Source organism: Lycium barbarum, chromosome 4 (assembly GCF_019175385.1).
Source record: "Lycium barbarum isolate Lr01 chromosome 4, ASM1917538v2, whole genome shotgun sequence".
In the NCBI taxonomy this organism is placed as follows: domain Eukaryota; kingdom Viridiplantae; phylum Streptophyta; class Magnoliopsida; order Solanales; family Solanaceae; genus Lycium; species Lycium barbarum.
In genome coordinates, this window is record NC_083340.1 from 86,076,057 (window position 1) to 86,103,106 (window position 27,050).

The following is a 27,050-nucleotide window of genomic DNA, read 5'->3' on the forward strand; positions in this document are numbered from 1 at the left end:
CTCGAAAATGGACGAGGATAGAGACAGGGGCTGGTTGGAGCGATATGTCCGGGTGAGGACCGCGGACATCATTCCGGAGAATCACATGTTTTTTCCGGAAATGTGGAAAAACAAGCGTAAGCCTGAACTCTAAGTAATTGCTTTTGTGTGTTTTGTAAAACTTCGATCCCACTTTCTCACCGCTTTTCTTATTTATATTTTCCAATGGATGGATTCCTCCAGTCGTCCGGAATCTGAACGAATGGGTCACCGCACTCCTTAGCCAGTATATCCACGATGACCGGACGTGGGGCCACCTGTCACGCGGCCGATGGGTCGCCAAGAAGCACAGTAAAACTTCGCTTCTACCCGTGTTTACTGCATCTTCTACTACTCGTATTCATTGCGTCTTCGATGTTCAGGTTTGCCCAAGGGCTCGGTGGATCCCAGACCGGAGACGGCAGCCGAACCCATGACGTCGACACCCGAGTTCGATTCAGCAAGTGCGTCTCGTATCCTTGCTACTGCTGCTGCCAAAAGAAAAAGGCCCTCGGGTAAAGGGCAGAAAGAAAAGAAAAGGGCGAGGAGCGTCGTTAGGACTTTACGGGACGAAGCAGAGCCTGAGCTCCTCCTCCGGAGTATCAGTGCGGTCCCTTCCGTGGCTCCCGTTCCGGAGGAGGATATCGCCGCTTCACCACTTCATCTAGCCGGAGAAGGACCTTTGGTCTCGGCTCTACCCACAGGTGCAGAAGAAGTTCTTTACCCGACTCCTCTAAGGTCGATTGACTTCGTCGACATTTAAGGTGAAACTTCTTCCGAAGAAACCCCCCTGCAAAGGGTAAGTAGATCTGGGGGGTGGCTGCCGCCGAAGTTGATCAAAGAACCGAGTCGGCCCCCGAGAGCGAAGTTCCAACGGTCACTGGCCCGTTGCCCGATTACGAGACCGCTGCAACTACGGAGCCCCCTATTTTTACCGAAGCTGCTGAGGCCGCTCCAAGTTCCCCAACTCCGGCTCCGAGGCCGGATGAGTTTGAGGACATGTTCTCGAGCACCCCTCCTGCAACCGGTGAAGCCGCGGGTTTCGGACATCTCCAGATCCCTCAAGCCACGAGGGCGGTTGGTCGGGCCACCGAATCTGGTGCCAGGGATAGCTTGGTGCGCATATTTCCGGCCCCAAGTGTGGAGCCGAGGAGGACAAGATCGGCTACGGTCACTGTCCCCGAGGATTGCAGCTTCCTTTCTCTCCCGGTGGGCGTGGCCAGCTATCTGAGGCCTCTTGTCTCGGATTCGGACAAGCGAAAGATGAACGGGGTCTCTTGGTAGTGCCTCATTAATGAGGGTATGCATGCGGGCAACCGGGTAAGTTTACTCGCCATCTTTGCATAATTTCACTGAGAATTTTAGCTTTGTTTTGTTCAAGTTTTTAACTTGCTTCATTTACAGAGTGTGGTGCTCATCAACGAGGCCTTTGTCCGTGCCCAGCAAGAGGTAGACGACCTCAAGGGCCAGCAGGATGCCCAAAGCCGAGAGACCGAGAAGTTTTTACATCTTCTGCGGGTGATGGAGGACGAGTTGAATCAAGCAGTAGCTCTTTCCAACCTCCGACCCGAGCTTGACGCAGCAAAGGCCGAAAATCATCAGTTAAAAGGTGAGCTGGCCGCAATGGCCGAATACAATCAGAGTCTCGAAGCTGACAAGATCAGCCTTATCCGGGATAATTCTCAATTTTCCTCGAGGCTTGATGAGCTCGAAACCACCCTTTCTCAACTCCGGGGGGAGCTGGATTCGGTGAAGTCTGATGCTGCGAGCTTGGCCGAGAGGAACCGGCTGCTCGAATCTGAGAGTACCTGGTACAAAGAGCGCATGAGGGTGTTCCAGGAGAAGGCGGAGCAGACGGCCCAGATATGTGATGATCTGAAAACCGAGCTTAAGGAGACGGTCGATGCTAATGAAACCCTCAAGGCCGAGCTCGAGTCGGCCATCCGCATGCAAGATGTCCTTGGAGAGGCTCGGGATCTTCTGGTGGAAAAGTTAGCCCAGGCCGAGGCTAATTTGGAGGAAGCTCTGAAGAGCGTCGAGGCCGCCGAGGCTCATGCCACTATTGCTGCTGAGTACGAAAAATGGGAGTCTCGGAGGATCACCCTTGAGCAAGCCGAGCATGGCTTTACGGATCTTCCGGCCCTTTTTATCGAGGCTAGAAGAATCAAGGATGAGGCCAAGGTTGCCCTCGGGGATGACTCCGAGCGGACAGTGTCTGAACACTCCGGTTCCAGCCACTCCGGATAGGTTTAGGGCCTGTACTTAGCTTTTTATTTTTTGCCTTTGTAGGGGTCTCTGATGTAAAATCCTCTATATAAATAGAACATGTGTTCTTTTTATTCTTTTCTTTGAATGACCGTTTGTGATGACCTTCGCCCGAATTGTCGGTTCGTTTAAATAGTCATTATTTCTGACTATGCCTAAATATCGTCTTCTCACTTCATCCGGAACATTTTGTCCGAGAATTTTATTGAGGTTTTGCCCATGGGACTTACTTTATGCTTTGTGAATTCGGACGTCTCCGAATCACGACAGGCATTCTTAGGGCCGGAATTTTTCGGCTATTTTTATCTTTTAGGGCCGGTATTTTTCGGACATTTGAATCTCAGTCTTAGCTAGATTTTGATGTAAAAGTCCCCATTCGTGGGATTAATGACTTCGGCCTGGTTCGGTATGACCTTGTTTCCTTTGTCGAATTTCGACCGTAGTGCCCGGTATAGGGTGTATGAATGAAAATAGTGTTGAAATACGGCGGTTATCACCGGGGTGAACTGTTTTGACAGGAAGACATCCGAGATATCGTTTATCCAAACTTTCGATAATTTTTGCATTGCAAGTGTTTGTGTACATGAGAATTAATTTTTCCCTTCCGCTTTTGCCGTAGAAAATACTAAATGGACACGATTCGTTCTGATCGTTTGGTCCTTACATCGGAACCTAATGCAGAAGGTCCGGTTCTTGGTTTTCCCGTAGCAAATGTTATGTGGACACGATTCATTTTGATCGTTTGGTCCTTACATCAGAACCTAATATTGAAGGTCCAATTTTATTTTGTTGAGGGCGGCCTCCGGTTTCAGCTAACCGGGGTAAACTTTGGAGTGGGTGTGATAGTCCCCTAGCTCTTATCCGAGCTGCATGATCGGGTGAGTGCTATCAAGTCCCCACTCGTTGGGTGTGACCCCGAATTTCTGGGCGTTTGTCTTCGTCTTCATTGAGTAACACGTTGTACTTTTTGCCTCATTAAAAATCTTGTCGGAAAACCCATTTTGGGACATAACCGCACTAAGGAAAAGAGTGCAACACGTGTTTTTAGGCCTAAATTCTAACTTTATTCGGCGCTCGATTTTTTTGCAAAAGAGAAAGGTTAAATAGAAAACATGGGGAGTCCATACCTTAGCAGTAGTATCTTTTCAGATGGACCACGTTCCAATTGTTGCACAACCGTTGCCCGTCCATGGACTCCAACTGATACGATCATTTGCCCGTGATCCCAGTTATCTTGTACGGACCTTCCCAGTTTGGACCCAGTTTTCCTTCGTTGGGATTTTTGGTGTTCAAGCTAACTTTTCGAAGCACCAAGTCCCCAACTTGGAAATGTCGAAAATTGGCTCTTCGATTGTAGTACCTTTCCATTCTCTGTTTCTGGGCTGCAATACGGACTAACGCGTTTTTGTGAAGTTCATTCGTGAGGTCGAGTTTTACGGCCATGGCCTCCTCATTTGACTCCTCGATGGTATAGCTGAACCGGAGAGTGGGTTCACCAACTTCCACGGGGATAAGGGCTTCAGCCCCGTAGACCAACGAGAAAGGAGTCTCTCTCGTACTTGATTTTGATGTAGTTCTGTATGCCCATAACACCTCTGGAACTATTTCCCTCCAGTGATGCTTTGACGCTTCAAGTCTTTTCCTCAGATTTTGGATTATTGTCTTGTTCGTGGAGTCCGCTTGTCTGTTTGCACACGGAGGATACGGGGTTGATACAATTTTCTTGATCTTCAGCCCCTCGAGGAAATCGTTGACTTTGCCACCTATGAACTGGGGTCCATTATCACAAGTTATCTCAGCTGGGATGCCGAAGCGACAGATGATGTGCTCCCATATGAAGTCAATGGCTTCCTTCTCTCTGATTTTTTCAAAGGTCTGCGCTTCAACCCACTTAGAGAAATAATCAGTCATAAACAGAATGAAACGGGCTTTACTTGGTGCCCATGGCAATGGGCCGACAATGTCCATTACCCACTTCATGAAAGGCCAAGGTGAAACCACCGAATGCAGCAACTCCCCGGGCTGGTGAATCATCGAAGCATGTCTCTGACACCCGTCACATTTTCAGACAAAATTTTTCGAGTCTTCGTCCATCCGGTTCCAGTAATAACCGCTCTGATGATTTTTCGGACCAGAGCTTCAGCACTGGAGTGGTTGCCACAGGTTCCTTTCTGCACCTCCCTCAACACATATTCCGTCTCTCCGGGACCTAAACACCTAGCCAGGGGGCCGAAGAAAGATCGTCGATACAATTGGCCGTCTACCAAGCAGAAACGCGCAGCTTTGGTCCTTAATGACCGTGATTCTTTTGGGTCATTCGGGAGCTTTCCATCACGCAAGTAGTCGATGTACTTGTTGCGCCAGTCCCAAGTCAAACCCATCGTGTTTATTTCGGCATGTCCGTTTTCTATTGCCATGTTCAACAAGTGCACCGTAGTCCCGGGGTTGATTTCTTCCCCTTCGACCGAGGATCCCAAATTTGTCAATGCATCGGTTTCGCTGTTCTGTTCCCTCGGTATATGCTGTATGGTCCATTCTTTAAACCGATGTAGTATCACTTGGATTTTTTCAAGATACTTCTGCATCCGTTCGTCCTTGACCTCGAAGACGTCGTTCACCTGGTTTACGACCAAGAGCGAATCGCACTTTGCCACGATTATTTCGGCCCCCATACTTCGGGCCAGTTCCAAACCTGCAATCATAGCCTCATACTCAGCTTTATTGTTAGTCAATTTAGCAGTTCTAATAGACTGTCGAACAGCATCCCCGGCCGGGGTTCTAAGGACGATCCCTAGCCCGGAACCTTTGAGGTTCGAGGCTCCGTCCGTATGCAGCGACCAAATACCCGAGCCTTTCCCCAAGGTCAGCAGAAGCTCTTTCTCAACCTCGGGGACCAGAGCCGGGGTAAAATCTGCCACAAAATCGGCCAAGATCTGGGATTTGATGGCCGTTCGAGGTTTGTACTCGATATCATATCCGCTAATTTCGATGGCCCATTTAGTTAATCTACCCGATAATTCCGGTTTATGCATAATGTTTTTCAGGGGGTAAGTAGTTACTACACATATTGGGTGGCATTGAAAGTAGGGCTTGAGCTTTCTAGAAGCACTTACCAGTGCTAATGCCAATTTTTTCAAGTGGGGATAACGGGTCTCCGCATCCCCTAAAGTTCTACTTACATAATTGATAGGGAATTGCGTACCTGATTCTTCTCGGACCAAAACGCCACTTACCGCTACCTCGGAGATAGCAAGGTAGAGAAAAAGTGGCTCGTCCGCCTTTGGCGTATGCAACAGCGGCGGGCTAGACAAGTATCTCTTCAATTCTTGTAAAGCTCTTTGGCACTCCGGTGTCCAAACGAAGTCGTTCTTCTTCCTTAGTAAGGAGAAGAAATGATGACTCTTGTCCAAGGACCTCGATATGAAACGACTCAACGCCGCTATCCTTCCAGTGAGCCTCTGTACTCCTTTGACGTTATTCACCACCTCGATATCCTCGATGGCCTTGATCTTGTCCGGTTTATTTCGATCCCCAGGTTTGACACCATGAAACCCAAAAATTTGCCGGACCTTACCCCGAAGGCACATTTTTCCGAGTTGAGCTTCATGTTGTACTTGCGGAGCACGTCGAAGGTTTCCTGCAAATGTTTTAAATGGTTCTCTATTTCCAGGGACTTGACCACCATGTCGTCAATATAAACTTCTATTGTTTTTCCTATTTGTTCTTCGAACATCTCATTAACTAGGCGTTGGTAAGTTGCACCGGCATTTTTTAGTCCAAAAGGCATGACATTATAACAGTAAGTCCCATATCGGGTGATGAAGGATGTTTTCTCTTGATCCTTCGGGTGCATCCAAATCTGGTTATACCCGGAGTAGGCATCGAGAAAACTTAACATCTCATGCCCGGCCGTCGCATCGATCATTCTATCGATGTGAGGCAACGAGAATGAATTCTTCGGGCATTCTTTATTTAAATCCTTGTAATCAACACATATTCGAAATTTGTTACCTTTCTTGGGCACCACTACCACGTTAGCTAGCCAATCCAGGTACTTTACCTCCCGGATAGAACGTATTTTTAAAAGCTTTGTTACCTCGTCTTTTACGAAGGCGTGTTTTGCTTCCGCCATGGGCCTTCTCTTCTGCTTCACCGGGGGAAACTTCCCATCTAAGCTGAGCTTTTGAGTTGCTACCTCCGGTGATATACCTGTCATATCTATATGGGACCATGCGAAGAAATCTGCGTTAGCTCAAAGGAATTCAATTAACTTGTTCCTGAGCTCCAGGGTTAACCCCGTGCCCAGGTATACCTTTCTGTCCGGTAGATACTCGAACAAGATGATCTGCTCCAGCTCCTCTACTGTTGACTTGGTTGCGTCTGAGTCATCCGGCATGATGAATGATCTGGGCACACCAAAGTCATCTTCTTCACACCCCGGGTCCAACCCTGTATGCTGTGATTGCTATTTGGTTTATGTTTCCCCGGTCGAGTCCTTCTCCTTTTGATCTGATTTTTTGGGTTGAGTTGTCGTTTCCTCGAACGCAAACATCTCCCTTGCAGCGGGCTGTTCGCCTCAGATGGTTATTGTCCCCTCCGGTGTCGGGAATTTCATCAACTGATGCAATGTCGATGGCACGACCCTCATGCTATGTATCCAGGGTCTGCCCAGTAATGCGTTATACTTCATGTCCCCTTCGATCACATAGAACACCGTTTGCTAAATAGTGCCATTGATGTTGACCGGCAGCGATATCTCCCCCTATGTGGTTTCGCTCGCAATGTTAAACCCGCTGAGTACCAGGGCTACCGGTACGATCTGATCAAGCATCCCTAGTTGTTTGACCACTCTCCACCGGATGATGTTGGCCGAGCTACCTAGGTCAATCAAAATACGTTTAATCTGAGTTTTAAAGATAAGAATAGAAATTACCAATGCATCATTGTGCGGTTGAATGATGCCTTCTGCATCCTCGTTGCTGAAAGAAATGGAAACCTCGGGTAAATAATCCCGGCTGCGCTTTTCGCGAACAACAGAAACCTTGGCCCGTTTCATCACCGGCCCTCGAGGGGCATCGGTGCCCCCAACTATCATGTTGATCACATGCTGGGGTTCTACTGGCTCGGCCCTTCGATGAGCCTCCCTTTCCTTGTAGTGATTTTTGGCTCGTTCACTCAGCAATTCTCGGAGATAACCATTCTTCAGTAACCGGGCTACCTCCTCTCTTAGCTGGCGACAATCCTCGGTTCTGTGACCATGGGTTCCATGGTATTCACACACCATGGTCGGGTCCCGTTGGCCCAGATCTGACCTTAGAGGTCTTGGCCATCTTACATCCGGGACACGGCCAATGGCCGAGACGAGGCCCGAGGTACTAACATTGAAGTTGTACTCCGATATCTTTGGTAAATCCTTACTGCCGGCAGAGCTTCCGGCATCGCTCCTGAATGAGAGACCCCGACTGTTCGACGGGCGCTCGACCCATTTACTACCCCGACTAGAGAAATGGCTTGGGCTAACCCTTGATTTCTCCGACCTAAAGCTTGGCTTCTCCGAATGGGAGTATGGTCGATACCTTTCCCTCGACGACTCAGCCTTCATTTCGTAACCTTTCCTTGGTCTCTCAAAACTTTTGTTCACATTTATCGGTCCTGGGGGAAGTTCGAATTCGGTGACAAGAATCGAAACCGAAGGAAGACCAGATATGCGTTAAACCGGTGAGACCCGAAACTGAGGGAAGAAGAGGAAAAGAACGTGCATGAAGAGTTTCGTTCTGAACCGGAGGAACGCCCGGACCGAGGCCAAGGTAGGGCATCATTTGGTCCGGTTTCCTTTATGGCCGAGCTGGTCGTTGTCGTTTGTCCGTTTGGTCGTGGCCGTTAGTCCGTTTATTCGTGGTCGTTGGTCCGGGAGATCCGTTTGGGCGATTGCCATGCGTCGATAACGTCCTGCCACGCTCAACTGCCAATCGTACGGGTGTCAGACCGTGCGGCCAACCTAACCCAACCTAATCCGAGACAAAGTCTTTTCTTTATTTTTTCAGATTTCTCTTATTGTGAGGGGCGCATGAGGCAACACTATAAATAAGGGTCATTGCCCACTTTTAAGGGGTTGGCTCCTTAACATCAAGAGCATTCTTTTGTACTAGAAATATATACAAATATCTCATTATCGTGTGCAATCCGAATTCATTGTGTTCACCTCTATTACATTTCTTCAATCGAGTAACACATATATATTAGTAAACACACAAGTCTATAACAAACCACCAATTATTAGTTGCTTCTTCATAATACATTCATATATTTCTTTTCTCTATCAAAAGGATTCAAGGCATAACCACATATCCTATACCTCACCCACAAATTTAATTGATTATCTGAATTCGGGGTAAACAGTTTGGCGCCCACCGTGGGGCTAGGATAATAGTGGTCTTTTATCTTGATCTCTACCTTACCTCTCAAATCGAAAACATCTTCTGTTTGTCGCTGAAAAAACGGACTAAATGGCTGGCAGTAGACAATCTGGTCACGTCAACAACAACGAAAGCGTGGCCGAAAACGAAGGAAGCGGTCCACGAGGACTACCAAACCCCGCTGATCCTAACCCCATTAATTCGAGAGAGGGCCTCAACCACCAAAACACCGTGGACTAGGAGAATGCCGCCCAACCAGCTACCGACCCTTTAAATACACACAATTCGATTACTTTGTTCCGGACTCAGGGCCGGAAAGAACCGGAAGCCCCAAATGATAATATTGACTTACGTTTAATTTTTGAAATGTTGCAGGAACAGAGAGCGGCGATTGCTGAACAGGGAATCGCAATATCCCGATTGCAAAACGGAGGGGATAAAATGACCTCGGAGGAGGCGAATGGTGTTGCTGAACCCAGAAGAGATGAAGCACGGATGGTTGAGAGTGATGGGTCCGGAGCTGGGTCCTCCACCGTGGTTCTGAGAATGCTCGAAACTTTGGCAAAACGGGTAGACTCAACCGAGAAGAGGGTGGAAACATACAACTCTCGGGTAGACCAAATCCCGGGGGCTCCGCCTTTGCTGAAAGGGCCGGATTCGAAAAGATACATCCAAAGGCCTTTTCCTCCGAGTGCAGCTCCGAAACTAATCCCGAAGAGGTTCAAAATGCCGGATATCCAGAAATATGACGGCACAACGGACCCGCACGAGCACGTGACCGCATACACCTGCGCCATAAAAGGCAATGATATGGAGGAAGACCGAAATTGAATCGGTATTGCTGAAAAAGTTCGGGGAAACTTTGTCAAAAGGGGCGTTGACATGGTACGACCATCTGCCCGAGTATTCGATCACTTCATTCGAAATGCTCGCCGATGCTTTCATAAAAGCTCACGCCAGTGCCAAGAAGGTGCAGGCCCGTAAGGCAGATATTTTCCGTATAACTCAGAGAGACGATGAATTGCTGCGTGAATTTGTCAACCGATTCCAAAGGGAACAAATGGAGCTCCCCCCAGTTCCAGAAGATTAGGCTGCACAAGCTTTCACAAAGGGGCTCAATGTTCAGAGCTCAACGGCTTCGTTCAAATTGAAGGAAATCTTGCTTGAGTACGAGGCTGTGACGTGGGCTGATGTCCATAACCGATACAAGTCGAAGATTCGGGTGGAGGACGATCAATTCGAACTTCCCCCGAGACCGATAAATGTGAACAAAAGTTTTGAGAGACCAAGGAAAGGTTACGAAACGAAGCCCGAATCGTCGAGGGAAAGGTATCGGCCATACTCCCATTCAGAGAAGCCAAGCTTTAGGTCGGAGAAATCAAGGGTTAGCCCAAGCCATTTGTCACGACCCGATTAGGGGGCCGCGACGAGCACCCGGTGCTATCCCACCCGGGCACCCCTTGACATATTTTCACATAACACCTAGGTGAGCCGCATAGTAAAATATACATTTCTATCCATCGATCATACTAGACCTTTCGGACAACAACCCCTTTATATCATCATAGGCATCTATGCCACATCAATGTACATGGGCCGACGAGGCCAACAAAATGGTATACAAAATATAGGCCGACAAGGCCGAGCACATCTAACCATATACACATGTCTACGAGCCTCTAAGAAGAGTATAACATATCACATAAGCGGGACAGGACCCCGTTATGCCCATAATTATGTACACAAAAGAATAAGTACCCAAAAGTTATGGCTCCGAAGGAAATGGAGCTTTGCTGTGTAGTCTCTGAAAATGTAGCTATGGATCGAGCCTGTCTCCCTGTGCACCTGCGGGCATGACGCAGCGTCCACAAACAAAAAGACGTCAGTACAAAGAATGTACTGAGTATGTAAAGCATAGTCAATATCAATATAGAAGCATAGATAGCATCATAAGAAATAGCATAGGATGGGAAATGGCAATATCATCGTCATATGCACGTACTTGCCTTCCATAGGAACTTTCCCTTGCTAATACGTATTTGTGTATATACATCACTATCCGTACTCCACCATAATACCCGTACCATATTTGTGCTCGTATTCGTATGCATGCCCTCATTCACATTCATATACATAGTCATATCATATTCGTAATCATACCATATAAATAATCATGTAATACACATAGCATACCCGACCACGTAGGATCGGTGTTTCATACATATCCTTATATAACATACCCGACCACGTAGGATCGGTGTTTCACGTACCCGATCATATATGGGCTTGGTGATCATACATACCTGGCCAACCAAGGCTTAGTGTTACACGTACCTGGCCCTACCAAGGCTCAGTGTTGTCCATACCCAACTACAGTGGTGTGTGCACTACGTAAATATACATACATATACATCTATACATATACTACCCGGCCATATAAGCTCGGTGTTCCATAATAGTCATACATATACACAATAGCTCATAAGCATCTTTAATTTTAACCCCATTATCATAATCGTCATCGTTATTATCATTATAGCCATCGTTAATACCATTATCACTATCATCATCATTCATTTCTTCCACTTTAATAGGCCTACTCGTCATACGAGGAACTTAGTACAATCGTAGCGTATCAAGAATCATGAGCTTACAAGCTCGGAAGATCAAATCATTTGAAAGACAACATACTCGTATAGAGGATTTAGATGTTTGGCCAAAGAACCATGCCTTATGAAAGAAGGGTTAGCCTTACATACTTTTCCGTTCGACTATTTATCGCTTGTACGTTCCCCTTCAACGATCGCGTTTCTACCTTCATTAAAGTCATACTATCATTAGAATCGATAGCTAGAATCTATGACTAAAACTAGAGAAAATCGAATAGCATATCCTCCATAACGTATCTCAACTCCCAAACGTCAATAATAAATTCACGATGCCATAACAATAGCCATTACTCATTCACATTATCCATATTTCTAGACTTACATTCAATTCATCCATAACCATGGCCATAACACACACGAAGTCCATTTACATACATTGTTCATCTCATGTTCTCAACATCATTTATATCGTATTTACATCACAATACATCAAGACCCATGGCTCAATTCGTACTATTTCTCAAAATGACACTATTCCATATTCATGACTCATTTTTCTATACCCTTCTACAATCCAAGTATTTCAACTCGTAACTACCTTAAACAACATAGAAATATCATGAATATTACCTTAAATGTTGTAGGAACAAGCTTTAGTTGATAATACTCCACTTTGAGCAAAACCCTAGTTTATCTCTATTTGGATTTCTTGACCTTGGATGATCTTGATGGTTTTCTTGCACTTGATACCCTTGATTTATGTTGTTGACCACCAAATATCCTTGAATTCTTGTGGAATATATGTAGAGAGATGTTCTAGAGAGAAGGGGTGTGATGTAGAAGTGAAATGAAATAAGCCTTGGTCCCCTTATTTAATGACTTAAAAATCTGATTTGAAGTGCACAGTGGTCGTAAACTTGGTTTACGGTCCGTATTCCAGTTTACGGACCGTCCTTCGTGGTCGTATTTAATCATAACAGAACCAGAAACTCAGGCTGGGACATGGTGATTTACGATCATGGTTTACGGGCCGTAAACCACTTTACGGTCCGTATTCTAGGTCATATTTAACCATTTGATCATTTGGCAGAAAGTTTGAAGTTTTGGAAGCCACAATACGACATGGCAGTTTACGGACCGTATACCACTTTACGGTCTGTATTTCATTTTACGACCACTGGCCAAAGTGCAAATCTGCAACTTTTCTCATTTTCAGAACCTATAATTATTCATTATGGAGCATAGCCTACCTCTTATTGCAATTGCCTTCGGAATCTTACTTAGGGTCGTCAAGTGTTATTTCTTACTCGCGGAAACATCGTACGCTCGTACTCATCACTAGTTCATTCATTTGCGTACCAACGGAAGATTTTTCCAAGGTGTAACACCATTTCTCCGGTCGGGATAGTAAACGGGTCGAGCGCCCGTCGAACAAATATAAATCAACATAATAAAAAGTTGATCTTATTATGAAATTCATTCAACATTTTACCAATTCAGGCTTACAATATTTGTGCAACCACTTTTACAACTCTTGAAGTCGTTATAAAAAAAAATTAAAAAAAAAAAAAACTTCAAAATAACCTGTCCCAAAGGAGTTATGAATTGTTATAGTACTACATAATAATGCTCTTAAATCTTGGAGTAAATAGTTGGAGGATTAGACCCTAGATAAAACTTTCCTGTTGGAAGATGTTGTGGTGGTAGCAAAGCCAGTCTTACTCCTATCTCTGCCGCGGCTTCCGCCGTGTACTTCCCCTTGCCACCAGTCATAGATGTTTGTGTAAATCCAGGGCAATAACAATTCACGCTTATACCCTTTCCTTTATTATCCCTAGCCAAGACTTTAGAGTACGCATTCAACGCAAGCTTTGATACAGCATAGTCTGTCCATAATTCTGGCCAACCTTTGCTTTTCCATGTCCCATTTTTCACATTTTCTATAAATAAATTCACCAATCCTTCGATTTGTTTCTTTGATAGGTTTTCCTCATCCAATAACACAGTTCTTAGTTGTTCATTTCTGAGCTTCTGCAATATGAAACAAATAATGTTGTCAACTTTGTTTTCCCTTAATTTTAATTTCTAATCCGTTTATTCCTAAATTTTGGACAACTTAGATCAAATGTCAGTTTGAGATATGATCATGTAGACCATTTAATATAATATTGACGCTTCAAGTAGGGGAGACGCAGTAGTAAGTTATAATATCAATAAAAATTATTCTACACAAAAAAAAAAAAAAAAAAAAAATTAGAAGATTGTGTTGATGTAATTACTTACACTAAGAAGCCCAAGTCTAGAGCTAATATTAAGAATTCGAGTGACAGTGGAAGAGCAACGAAATGTGGGCCAGAGTTCCTCTATGAGTCGTTTGGGCCCATAAAAATTTGTTGATATTACTATTTCTGCATGCTGCACCGAGTTCTCGTGGATATCGTTGAATGATACAGCTGCATTATTTACCTGAAATATTTAATAGGGGATATCAAAAGGTAAATATAACAACAAGAAACTTCAACAAGCTATATTATACATTATTTATCAAAGTGAGATTATTATTATGCTTCTATCTTGAATTATTGGACGTTTATCAATCATTTTCAAGGAAGTAAAATAAGATATTATTATTAAAAAAAAAGTTATGATATATACCACTGGAATTTTATTTATTATATTCTGACTGAATTTTCATTAAATCAAATCCACAACATTATGCATCCAAAAATTCTTAAATTTCAAAACTCTAAAATATATACACACAACAGGAAATAAAAGAGAGAAAAGTGGTAGATCCTTTAAAAGAATGATAAAATTGAAGGAGTATTCGCCTTATACTTTACATGAACTTAAATTATAATTTATTATAAGAAATAGCCTAACATTAATTATATATAAAAGAGCTAAAAATAAATATCACATTTAATATAAAAATATTTCTATGGAATTGAGAATATGATTAAAAATTTAGCAAATTGTAAAATAGTAGATGAGAAAGAAAATTACAAGGAAAAATCGACATTGCATTCTATAAGTGGGGTAGAACATTGATTGTTCAAAGTTGGGGAAGGTGTTTGAATTTAAAACAAAATCGGAGGGGATAAATTATTTTTGCCATTAATAAGTTGAATACTTCACGTTTCTTTATTTTTTATTTTTTATTATTTGGTATCAAAAGTCACATGGCATTATTTTATTGGCTTCTTTGCCACATCACCGATGTGTGTACTACATGCATTTGCTTTCTTAAATGAAAATTTTCGGACAAATTTAAGGGTTGCATGTATTTTTTTGCCTTAAATATATTAGTAGTCATGGTATATTGCGTACTTATTTGTTAGTATTCACAAATAACAAGCAACATAAAATAGTTATCTAACATTTAGCATATTGAGGCAGCATTTCTACTAGTTAATTGTCAAAAAGTAAAAAGTTACTAATTTGATGCTTAGTACTGTTCTTGTACAGGATATACTATTTAATATACAGATATGCCATTAGATACTCCGTCTGTTTCAATTTGTTTGAACCTATTTTCTTTTTAGTCTATGCCAAAATGAGTGACCTCTTTCCTAATATGGAAACAAATTCACTTTATGAATGATTTACAGCCACACAAATTTTCAAAGCTTATTTTGAACCACAAGTTTCAAAAGTCTTCCCTCTTTCTTAAATGTCGTGCTCAGTCAAATGAGTTCATATAAATTGAAACGGAGAGAGTATAATTTAATTTGAGATTTGATCATGTTTTTGGAAGGTTACATTGTCATAGCAAAAAAGAAAGTGAACTGGTATACACTATCTTTACCAACTACCAAGGATGGTACAAATGTTAATATAGATGAGCAGCAAGATGGAATCCCGGTGAAAGTTCTATTGGCTTCTGCGTGAGGGATTGTCAAGATGACTTGGTGTATGCAAAGGCTTCGGAACTTGAGGAGACAACTAATGCAGTGATAGAAGCCAGAGTAATGTTGTAGGGACTATCATACTGCGTGGAGCATGATCTACATCTTATGATTGTGTACACTGATTTACTATTGATGAAGAATGTTGTAGATTGAGATTGGGAACCCGTGGTGTATTTGTGACAGAAGTGAAATGTTTAAGAGGATGAAAGACAATTTCAATGTAATCATAGAACATGTCTTCAAGGAAACCAATACACTGGCAGATTCGTTTAACTAACTCTTTTGTTTTGATTTTTTTTTTTTTTTTTTGGCAGGTGAAGCGCACTTCAATACTTTCACTGAACTACCTAGCGCAGGAAGGAGAACTCTAAATCTAAAGATTAGAAATGATAAGAAATGAGCTCCAGACTAATTTCTGCATTGGAATAGCTTCATCCTGCTATATCATGTATTGACAGGCTTCCAATGTGTGGTATCAGCTTACTGCCCATTCTATTGGAGGCTTATCAATATATGATATGCGTATAAATGAAGCTTCAGGTTCAGTAGCTGGGATATCATTGCAGATTGTTGGACATGGCAAAGAAAGTGTGATGCTGGACTATTTGGATCATAGCTTACAATTTGATTCTTCACTGGATGCAGCTTGTACTTGGTGGAAGTCTGATCATTCATATGCCTTGAGAGATACTAAGTTTGGTATGTTGGTCAAGACACTTAATGAGAGCTTTGAGGTCTATAAGATGGTTTTAACCAAAGGCTTGTGGATGCAATTTGATCAAGTTTAATTTATATGAGTAGCTTCTTCTTGTTTCATAGATCTCTTAGGTTATCTCTTTCCTAGTTTTTCTTGCAGCCTCTATTTTGTTGGTTTCTTTTTGTAGTTGGAAGAACTTCTTTTGGTTTTGTTTTATTAACCGAAAAGGGCTAAAAATACCCTTAACGTATGTGAAATGGCTCACAAATACCCTCTATCCACCTATTGGCCTGAAAATATCCCTAATTGTTTTTTTTTTTTTTTGGCTCAAGAATACCCCTTAAACTAACACCCTTTAACTTGACGACTTTTTTCAATTTAAAAAAAGCCACGTGGCTTAATATGATTGGTTGCATATATTATTTAATTTAAAAAATAAACTCACTCACTTTTAAACTCAAACCCATTGACCCAACCCGTTTATTCAATTTCCTTGAAAATTTAACACGTTACTCTTTTTTCGCAGAAACTCCTCTTCTTCCCTGTCCCACCTTCATCTCTTCACTCTCACTGTCATTATCATTTTCACTATCAAACTCCTCTTCAAACTCATCATCACTGTTCAAATCACTTGCATTTGCCAAAGCAGAAACATCAAAATCATATGCTAAATCAGCCTATTGCTTATCATTTCTAGTGTATAGCCCGATAACCCGATCATTCTTGATATAATCCGGCTTATGGAGGACACAGATTCAAACAACAAATACGCGAAAATAAAGATACTGAAGAAATCATGGGATGAGAAGTAAAGAATTTGGGATGAGAATAGAGGGATAGAAGCAAGACCCAATTAGTAAAGGAATTATAGGCAAATCTAGATATATTAAACTCAAACCCTCCTAATCGATTCCTACTAACGAACCTATACTATTTGAATTCAATTTAAGAGTCAATCAAATGAATCCACAAATGAACAACTCTCATATGAAATCAATGGAAAAAGGGTTCAATAGCCACAATGGAATCCACCATAATCAACTATATCACTAAACACTAATCACTAATCACTAGATTAGCACTACCACTAATTCTACTAAACGAACTATCACTCTTTAAGAGTATTCATCTCAACATCATTCAAAGCTGAGTAAATGAAATGTCTAAGTCTAGTATTTATACTCCTAGACTAAAAGAAGACTAAGTTATTACAAAAATGTCATTAATGAGACAAGGGTCTTGTTTGGTTGGTAGTCTTCTTAGGGGAATTTCGAAAATAGCCCTCATATGGAATTTTCATCTTCCAAACACCAACTGTCTTGCAATTGTAGCCCAAATTACATCCCTAGCCTTGAATTTGGATTCTTGGCCATGATTTGCATCGTATAGCCACAATTTACACTTTTAGCCCTTTAGGCTTTTAGCCACTTAGTGTAAAAGCCTCCACAATCTCTTCCCAAGCAACCATCCAAATGTCCTACATCCTTCCAAGTATCTTTGTGCCATCTAGGATCATATCAATTCTAGTCACTTAAATTATGCAATTGTATAGGTATAAGTGTATGACTATCCACTACAAAATCACGTGCTAAGGGACCAATTTCTCAAACCTTCTTAAGGTCCCGTTGACACCCCCAATTAATCAGCAAAATTGTAATTGGTTCATCCGCAGTTGGTCCTAAATTATCCCCAATGTACTTATAAATCTCTTTAAAACTGGAAACAGAATCACATACAAGAACCTGTCCTATTATCTTGAGAGTTGATAGCACAGAGTGAATCGACCTCAGAAGTTGAGGTTAAAATAAACGGGTCGGCTCAACGGGTTTGGATATAAAAGTGGGTGAATTTATTTTTAAATTACTAATATATGCGACCAATAATATTAAGCCACGTGGCTTTTTTAAATTGAAAAAAGTCATCAAGTTAAAGAGTGTTAGTTTGAGGGGTATTCTTGAGCCAAAAAAATAGGTTAGAGGTATTTTTAGACCTATAGGTGAATGGAGGATATTTGTGAACCATTTCTCATACGTTAAGGGTATTTTTAGCCGTTTTTTCCATTTTATTAATAATACTAGCCACTAGGCTAATAGCATAGTGGTATTTTGGCTAAACAGGACCTTTTAGGTACTGCATGATTTAGATCTTTCCCCGTCTATAATAACCTTTAGATTTCCTTGTTTTCAATTTCATTGCATTACTTTACTCAGCCGAAAAAAAAAAGAATCTTTAATATTTTATTATTTCTAGTTTCTAAGTAAATAGTATAGCAATTGTGATAATTACCCTTTTCAAGATTGATTATTTAGCCAATGTCTTATTGCTAATATTATGAAATTATATAAACATTATTTTATCGAGTACATTAAATTGATAGATACAATTCTACAATAAAAAAATCATATATATTTTTTATCTATTCTCCTTATATGACATTCTTTTTTTGTAAAAAAAAAAAAACTATTTATACAAGGATGACACATGATAGAAAGAAGTTGAAGTTCTAACTTCTAAGTTTCCACCCCAAAGTTCCCTCCTTGTACCTTTCACACTTTGAGGTTAAGAATGGTATGTGGGATTATAGACTGTTTGGCCAAGATTTTAAAATTAACTTATTTTAAAAAGTGTTTTTTTTTCAAAAGTACTAAGTGTTTTTTTTGTCAAAAGTACTTTTGACGATAAGAAGTTTATGTTTGACCAATTAATTTAAAAAGTAATTTTGAGCAGCAATTAGTGTTTGGGCAAATTTTTAAAAAGTGTTTCTAAGTGTATTTTTCTCAAAAGTGCTTTTGGGCAAAAGCTTTTTTTTTAGCTTATGAAAAACTGCTTCTGCTACTCCCCAAAAATACTTATTTTCTCCTAAAATCTTGGTCAAACACCTCACTTTTTTAAAAAATAAGCACTTATTAAAAAAATAAGTACTTTTTGGGGGGGGGGGGGGGGGTAAATAAGCTTGGCCAAACAGGCTATAAGATAATTCGGAACACAAATTGAACTAAAAAAAAAAAAAAGACCCCACAGCATGTGTCGATTTCTTTTCCTTACAACAATCAAAGAAGAGGGGAATCATTTTCCTTGTATGGTAATCAATTGTGATATGTCATTGATCGAGCTTGAGTACTCTAGCCACATAAGAGTTTCTCATAAAAGAAATCACATAAGGGGAGACTTATTCATTTGCATTATCTTCAAAAATAAACGGATACTTGCACCAGTTATTGACTTATATATTATTGTGCAAAAATCTACTTATTCTACAAGATGGTTGTTTCTTGTACGCCAAAGATAGTCCACTACTCATTATCTGTGGCGGATCTAGAATTTTCACTGAAGGGGTTCGAAAAATAAAAATGTAGTGATTGAGATTTGAACTTGAACCTGAAAGTAAATTTGGAACACCCTAAACCACTGAACCAACCTCTTTTCATATTTTTTAGGGTGTTCAAAATCGATATATTTACATAGAAAATGAAAAAAACACCTTATATATACGGTATAATTTTTTTCCGAGGGTGTTTGGATGAACACCCTCGGCAGGCCCTAGATCCGGCCCTGCGAGTCATTATAGAGTTTTAGGCGCTTCTTGAAGAACTGAAATTTTGAAAATGGTTTTTAATCGTGAATTTTAGTTGTATTTTAAATATGTTTGTCTGTAATGAACCTTTTTGTAGAATGAAAACAACTCTGTTACTTTAGTTTTTTATTTCCTTAGAATAAACAATTTAATTTCTCCGTATCTTGCATCAACCACAAACTAAATTTAGTATTTATACCCTTCTCCTTGCATCTTATGTCACTCTGGTTTATTTGTTCATCTCATAGATGATTGACATGATTCTATTTGAGTGTTCTTTTTATTTTATTTTATTATTCCCAATTTGTCCTCGTTGACATGTTCTTATGGAAACTTACCAATAATGTAAAGAACCCAGCCAATAGATGCTTAGGGTATTTTTAATATGTTACATTTTAATTTAATTTATTTGTCCGAATTTCTTAAGCTTCTTGTCACGAGTTTATAAACCACAAACCATAGAGCCTGTTTGGATTAGCTGAAAAAAATGTGCTTAAAGTACTTTTAAGTGCTGAAAGTTATTTTATAAATAAACAGTTACGTGTTTGGATAAAAGTGCTTAAAGAACTTTTAGAAGTAAGAGTAGAATTGGAATTAACAGAAAATATAAGGGATAAAAGGTTAAAATTGTTGGTCAAACCAAAATGACTTTTAAGCCAAAAAAAAAAAAAATTGGGGTTGAGCAACTTCTTGGTTTTGGCTTAATTTAAGCACTTTTTAACTTAATTTAAGCTGTTTTCTATTTTTGCCAAACACTCAAATAAGTTAAAATGGCTTATAAGCTGGTTTGACCAACTTATAAGAGCCCATTCGGATTAGCTAAAAAAAGGTGGCTTTTAAGCATAAGTGCTTAAAGTACTTTTAAGTGATAAAAATTATTTTATAAATAAGCAGTTATGTTTTTGAATAAAAGTAATTAAAGGGTTTTTAGAAGTAAAGGTAGTATTGGAATTAACAGAAAATATAAGGGATAAAAGAGTAAAGTTGTTGGTCAAACTAAAATGGTTATTAAGCAAAAAAAAAAAGTAGGGGTTGAGCAACTTCTTGGTTTTAACTTAATTTAAACTGTTTTCTATTTTTGTTAAACATTCAAATAAGTTAAAAATGACTTATAGGTTGGTTTCAATCCAAACGGGCTCATAATTTGTTCTTAGTGTTGTGTCACACTTTGGGTACAAGCCAACGGGTATGCTGAAGAACATTAAATGCTTTTGTCGGTTACTATTATCAAAGAAAAGAAGAATGCCGTGATCTGACGAAACTTAGAACTTCAACTTCCTTCTCTGTTTGAGATTATTCTATTAGCTAGACAAACTTATAGGCACCAAATACTCAACTCAGTTTATATTCATATTCGGCAAAGTCATCACCTTGCGTGAAAGAAACAGGCAATTAATTATTAAGACAAATTAAGTTTGTTTTACTATTATTCTTAATGAAATGAGAATTGTGATCAAAATCTAACGACCTATTTCTTTACTTAGTTTTCAATTTCTTGTTATATGTATATAGTTTGAATCAGAGATCAGAAAGAAAAAGGACAGAATGATACATAAATAAAAGAAGAAAGATGGAGTGACTGACCAATATATCTAAGGCAGTGAAATTGTTGGAGAACCATGAAGTAAATGCTTGAATGGAGGAAGTATCTGAGACATCAAGCCGGTGATAATAGACACGCAGCCCTATTTTGTCAAGGGACTCAACTGCTTCCATTCCTCTTGCATTATCTCTGGCAGTTAGAATGACTGTCAATCCCAACTCTGCCATTCTTTTTACCAAGGCAAAACCTATGCCCTTGTTTCCACCTGTCACTATTGCCACTGTCTCTTGAGACCACCATCTACATATATGGACAAGTCACATTTTCAAAAATAGGAGATATTATATCATTTGATAATTAATTCGAACAAGCAATATTAATTATTACCTCGTCGATGAAGAAGAAAGCTCTGATTGTCTTGATGCCATTGAAGGGGAAGATGAAGAGAGATTAATTTAATTGTATATATATGTGTGAGGGTAGCATGCAAAGATTCTTTACTCTTTTTTTGTTTTTTCTTTCTATATACCACAGCGTGGAATGATTAAACAAATACACGAGGATAATAAACTATTCTAGTCCTTGAAAGTCGCACTATGGTCCAAATTCTTAGATGTTAGGCAATTAAATAGCCTCTACACTGCATGTGCACTCAGCCTTCCTACGGTACTACTAAATGCACAAAGATAGAAAGTTCTCAAAGTGTTTGTGTTTACCCCGGATTTAGATAATCAATTAAATTTATGAGTGAGGTATAGGATATATGGTTGAGTTTTAATCTATTTGGTTGAAAAAATGATATATAAGGATATGCTATGAAGAAGCGAATAATAATCGGTGATTTACTCTAAATATACGTATCTAATAATATATAAGTAAAGGGCAAAGGCTCAAATATGCCCCTAACCTTTGTGAAATTGTACACATTTGCCCGTCGTTAAAAGGTTGGTGCAAAGATGCCCCTAATGTTTTTTTTTTGCCATACATGCCCTTGAGTTAATGAAAAATATTGGAGGGCATATTTGTTCAGTTTCGCAAACGTTAGGGGCATATTTGAGCCTTTGAAATTCTTGAATATTATGGCATAAAATGTCATTGCATTCCAAAACATAAAAAAATATTTATAATTACAATTCATCCACCATTGCATTACATCAAAAGTATACAACTAAAAGAGCAGATGCAATTACAACCATCTTTTAAAGACTGTTTTCACAAAGAAGAGCACCATTTCCCCTTTTCAATTTTTTTTTTTTTACTGATGATAATACCATTTTTATTTTTCAATTTGTTGATGATCTAGATAGTTCTTTATGGATATTTTTTTGTCTTCTCAGTCCCAATATCTACACAATAATGGATGCAACAATTACCGCAATAAAACATAAACATAAAAAGGAGATAACTTACATTAGACTTATGACACATGAAAAAATTTCTCCCGCAGTGCTCAAAATTTTGATAATAATAATAGAAAGAGTATCACATTTTAAGCATTTATACGGTTTCTTACATAACATTCAACGTGGTTTGACCCTTTCGTGAATTTCACGCATGACCAAAATTTAGTAGAATTATTTGAAGTTCATAAGTGAGATGGAGTGCAGTAACTCCACGTCTACAAACCCTTCCACAACTCCACATCCACAAACCCTTCCGCAGCCATATGAAGAACTCGAAGCTTCCGACATTTCATAAACAAGTGAAAGAATAAGAGAGAAAAGTGAGGGGTTGTACGAAAAGTGTGAAGTTTCAAAATGCAGTTGCAATAAATCATTGGCTAGCATAAAGTGCACTACAAAAAAAATCTGAGAACTATTTGTGCCATAATATTCAGGAATTTCAAAGGCTCAAATATGCCCCTAATGTTTGCGAAACTGAACAAAGATGCCCTCCAATATTTTCCGTTAACTCAAGGGCACGTATGGAAAAAAAAAACGTTAGGGGCATCTTTGCACCAACCTTTTAACGACGGGCAAATGTGTACAATTTCGCAAAGGTTAGGGGCATATTTGGACTTTAACTGTTGTTTAATTTAAAGAATAACAACTGAATCCAGACCAAAAATCAGAGAATGAGAGAGGGAGATTGTATATATTTTGCTATTACAATGTTCTAGAACTCAAGAAGCCAACCCTTAAAAGTAGGGTAATGGTCCCTATTTATAGTTTTGCCTCATGGGCCTCATACAACATAAAACTCTTTTGAATAAAGAAAAACCCTAAAAAGGATAAGGTTTTGTCGTACGGTCTGACACCCGTACGATTGGCAGTACAATGTGACAGAACGGTATTGACGCATGGCAATTGTGTAACGGATCAACTGGACCAACGGCCACGATCAACCGGGCCAACGGCCACGATCAACTCAGCTATGGAGAAACCGGACCAAACGATGTCCTTCGCCTTCTTCGGAACAAGCACTCCTCCGGTCCCAAAAGAAAGTCTTCATGCTCGTGCTTGTTTGTTTCTTTCCTTGATCTCCGGTCTCACCGGTCCAGCATATATCCGATTTTTACTATATACAGATAGTCCCCACACTTTCTGGACCGTAGTTTTATTGGAGTAACGGGAAGTGGATGAATCAAGAAACTGGTGGCTCCATTTGTTCGTCGTTATCTTTTCATTTTGGTGGGAACAATTGCATCACGTCCCCTGAGGCCGCTCGTCTCGGACTCGGACAAACAGAAGATGAATGGAGTCCCCTGGCAATGTCTCATTAACGAGGGCATGCACGCGGGCAATCGAGTAAGTTTATCAACCATCCTTTGCACAATTCATTGAGAATTTTAATTTCTCGTTTATCCGAGTTTTAACTTGCTTCTTTTACAGAGTGTGGTGCTTGTTAACGAAGCCTTCGTCCGTGCTCAGCAAGAGGTTGATGATCTCAAGGGCCAACTGGATGCCCAAGGTCGAGAAACAGAGAAGTTTCAGCACCTTTTGCGGGTGAATGAGGATGAGTTGAACCGAGCAGTTACTCATTCCAACCTCCGACCCGAGCTCGATGTGACAAAGGCCGAAAACCTTCGATTAAAGGATGAGCTGGCCGAGATGGTCGAAAAGAACCGGCTTCTAGAAGCGGACAAAGTCGGCCTTAGCCAGGACAATGCTCGTTTTTCCTCAAGGCTTAATGAGCTCGAAACCACCATCTCTCAACTCCGGGGGGAGCTGGACTCGGTCAAGTTCGATGCCACGAGCATGGCCGAAAGGCATCGGCTGCTCGAATCTGAGAGTGCCACGTACAAAGAGCGGATGAGGGTGTTTGAGCAGAAAACAGATGACAGGGCCCGGGTATGTGATGAGCTGAAAACCGAACTTGAGGAGACGACCGAAGCTAATGACCTTCTCCAGGCCGAGCTCGAGTCAGCAACTCAAATCCAAAAGGTCCTCGAAGAAGATCGGGATGAACGGGTGGCAAAGTTAACCCAGGCCGAGGCCGATTTGGCAGAAGCCCTTAAGAGTGTGGAGGCTGCCGAGGCTCATACTACGATTGTTGTGGAGTATGAACGGTGGAAGTCTCGGAGGATCACCCTTGAGTGAGCCGGGCATGGCTTTGCGGATCTTCCGGCCCTGATACTCGAAGCTAAAAGGTTCGAGGAAGAAGCTAAGAGAGCTCTCGAGACTGACTCTGACGACTCCGAGCGGACAGTGTCCGAACACTCCGGATCCAGCCATACCGGATAGACCAGGGCTTGTGCTTAGCCGTTTTTTTTGTTTTTTGTTTTTTGCCTTTGTAGGGGTTTCCGGTGTAAAAACCTTTGTATAAATGGAACATGCATTTTTCTTGATTTTCTTTATTCTTTTGTTTGAATGTCAGTTATGACTTTTGCCCGAATTGTCAGTCCGTTTTAAGGACAAGCAGACTCACAGTCATTATTCCGTACTGTGCCCGAATATCGGCTTTTCTCTTCGTCCGGTACGTTTTATCCGGGAATTTGAACGAGTTTTTTGCCCGTGGGACTTATCTAATGCTTTGTGAATTCAGACGTCTCCGAATCACGATAGGCATTTTAAGGGTCGGTGTTTTTCGGCTATTTTTTAGGGCCGGTGTTTTTCAGACACCTGAATCCCAGCCTTAGCAAAATTTGATATAACAGTCCCCATTCGAGGGAGTTTAAAGATTTTGGCTCGGTACCCTGTGACCTTGTTGCCTTTGTCGAATTTTGACCGTAGTGCCCGGAATAGGGTATATGAATGAGGCAATGCCGAAAAACGACGATAATCATCGGGGTAGGGTACTTTAGCAAGAAGTCATCCGAAATACCGTAATCCGAACTTTCAATAAATTTTGTATTGCAAGTAATGTACATACATGATATGAGAATTTTTGTTTCCTTCTGCTTTTGCCGCAGCAAATACTAAATGGACACGATTCATTCTGATCGTTTGGTCCTTACACCGAAACCTAATGCAGAAGGTCCAGTCTTGGTTTTGCCGTAGCAAATACTTAGTGGACACGATTCGTTCTGATCGTTTAGTCCTTACATCGAAACCTAATATAGAAGGTCCGGTCTTGGTTTGTTGAGCTCCTCCGTTTTTCACCAACCGGGGTAAACCTCGATGTGGATGAACCAGCTCCGGACCCATTGCTCTCAACCATCCACGTCTCATCCCTTTTGGGTTCAGCAACACCCTTCGCCTTCTCCGGGGTCGTTTTATCACTTCTGTTTTGCAACTGGCTATTGCGATTCCTTGTTCGGCAATTGCTGCTCTCTGTTCCTGCAACATTTCAAAAATTAAACGTGAGTCAATATTATCATCCGAGGTATCCGGTACTTTCCGGCCTTGTGTCCGGGACAAAGTAATTGAATTGCGAGTGTTTAAAGGATCGGTGGCCGGCGGGGCGGCATTCTCCTGATTCACGGTGTTTTGCCGGTTGAGGCCTTCCCTCGAATTAACGGGGTTTGGGTTAGCGGGATTCGCTGGTAATCCTCGTGGCCCACTGTCTTCATTTTCGGCCACAATCTCGTTGTTGTTGACGTGACCAGATTGTCCACTGTTAGCCATTTGGTCCGTTTTTATAGAGACGAACAAAAGATATTTTTTATTCTGACGGGTAAGATAGAAATCAAGATCAAAGACCACTATTATCCTAGCCCCACAGTGGGTGCCAAACTGTTTACCCCGGATTTAGGTAATCAATTAAATTTATGAGTGAGGTATAGGATATGTGGTTGAGTTTTAATCTATTTGGTTTAAAAAAGATATATAAGGATATGCTATGAAGAAGTGAATAATAATCGGTGATTTACTCTAAATATACGTATCTAATAATATATGAGTATTGTTTAATTAAACAAAGCTAAAGAATAACAACTGAATCCGGACCAAAAATCAGAGAATGAGAGAGGGAGATTGTTTATATTTTTCTATTACAATGTTCTAGAACTCAAGAAGACAACCCTTAAAAGTAGGGTAATGGTCCGTATTTATAGTTTTGCCTCATGGGCCTCATACAACATAAAGCCCTTTTGAATAAAGAAAAACCCTAAAAAGGTAAGGTTTTGTCGTACGGTCTGACACCCGTACGATTAGCAGTACAATGTGGCAGAACGGTATTGACGCGTGGCAATTGTGTAACGGATCAATCGGACCAACGGCCACGATCAACCGGACCAACGACCACGATCAACCGGGCCAACGGCCACGATCAACTCGGCTATGGAGAAACCGAACCAAACGATGTCCTTCACCTTCTTCGGAACAAGCACTCCTCCGGTCCCAAAAGAAAGTTTTCATGCTCATGCTTGTTTGTTTCTTCCCTCGATCTCCGGTCTCACCGGTCCAGCATATATCCGATTTTTACCGTATACAGTTTGGTCCAGTAAAATGATACTCCCGCAATTCATTTTCATATGTCCAGTATACTAAAAATAAATGTCCATTTTTACTTATTCAGTTTAGAAAAATCAAGAGATAATTTATCATTTCATACATATTTCACCATTATTATTAATCATTGGGTTGGAAACGTCAAAGAATTGTTAGTGGTTGCACAACTTTTAAAGTATTTAAATT

The 27,050-nt window shown here is 40.8% G+C and overlaps 1 protein-coding gene across 1 annotated transcript; it reads right to left on the bottom strand.

The window, feature by feature from the left end:
• Nucleotides 1-12,756: 12,756 nt before the first annotated feature.
• On the bottom strand, nucleotides 12,757-21,575 carry LOC132638465 ((+)-neomenthol dehydrogenase). Its single transcript, XM_060355330.1, has 4 exons — nucleotides 21,421-21,575; nucleotides 21,075-21,333; nucleotides 13,592-13,774; nucleotides 12,757-13,339 (listed from the first exon to the last, which is right to left on the bottom strand). Exons 1-4 carry the CDS (start codon nucleotides 21,459-21,461, stop codon nucleotides 12,941-12,943), a joined length of 882 nt encoding a protein of 293 aa, XP_060211313.1. The 5' UTR covers nucleotides 21,462-21,575; the 3' UTR covers nucleotides 12,757-12,940.
• Between the last annotated feature and the right edge of the window lie 5,475 nt (nucleotides 21,576-27,050).

Excerpts from the sequence above, each read along its gene's own strand:
- LOC132638465 (XM_060355330.1), bottom strand. The coding sequence starts at position 21,461 with ATGGCATCAAGACAATCAGAGCTTTCTTCTTCATCGACGAG. Across the intron at positions 21,334-21,420 it reads CTTTCTTCTTCATCGACGAG|ATGGTGGTCTCAAGAGACAG; the intron begins GTAATAATTAAT and ends CCATATATGTAG. Across the intron at positions 13,775-21,074 it reads TCACTGCCTTAGATATATTG|GTAAATAATGCAGCTGTATC; the intron begins GTCAGTCACTCC and ends TAAATATTTCAG.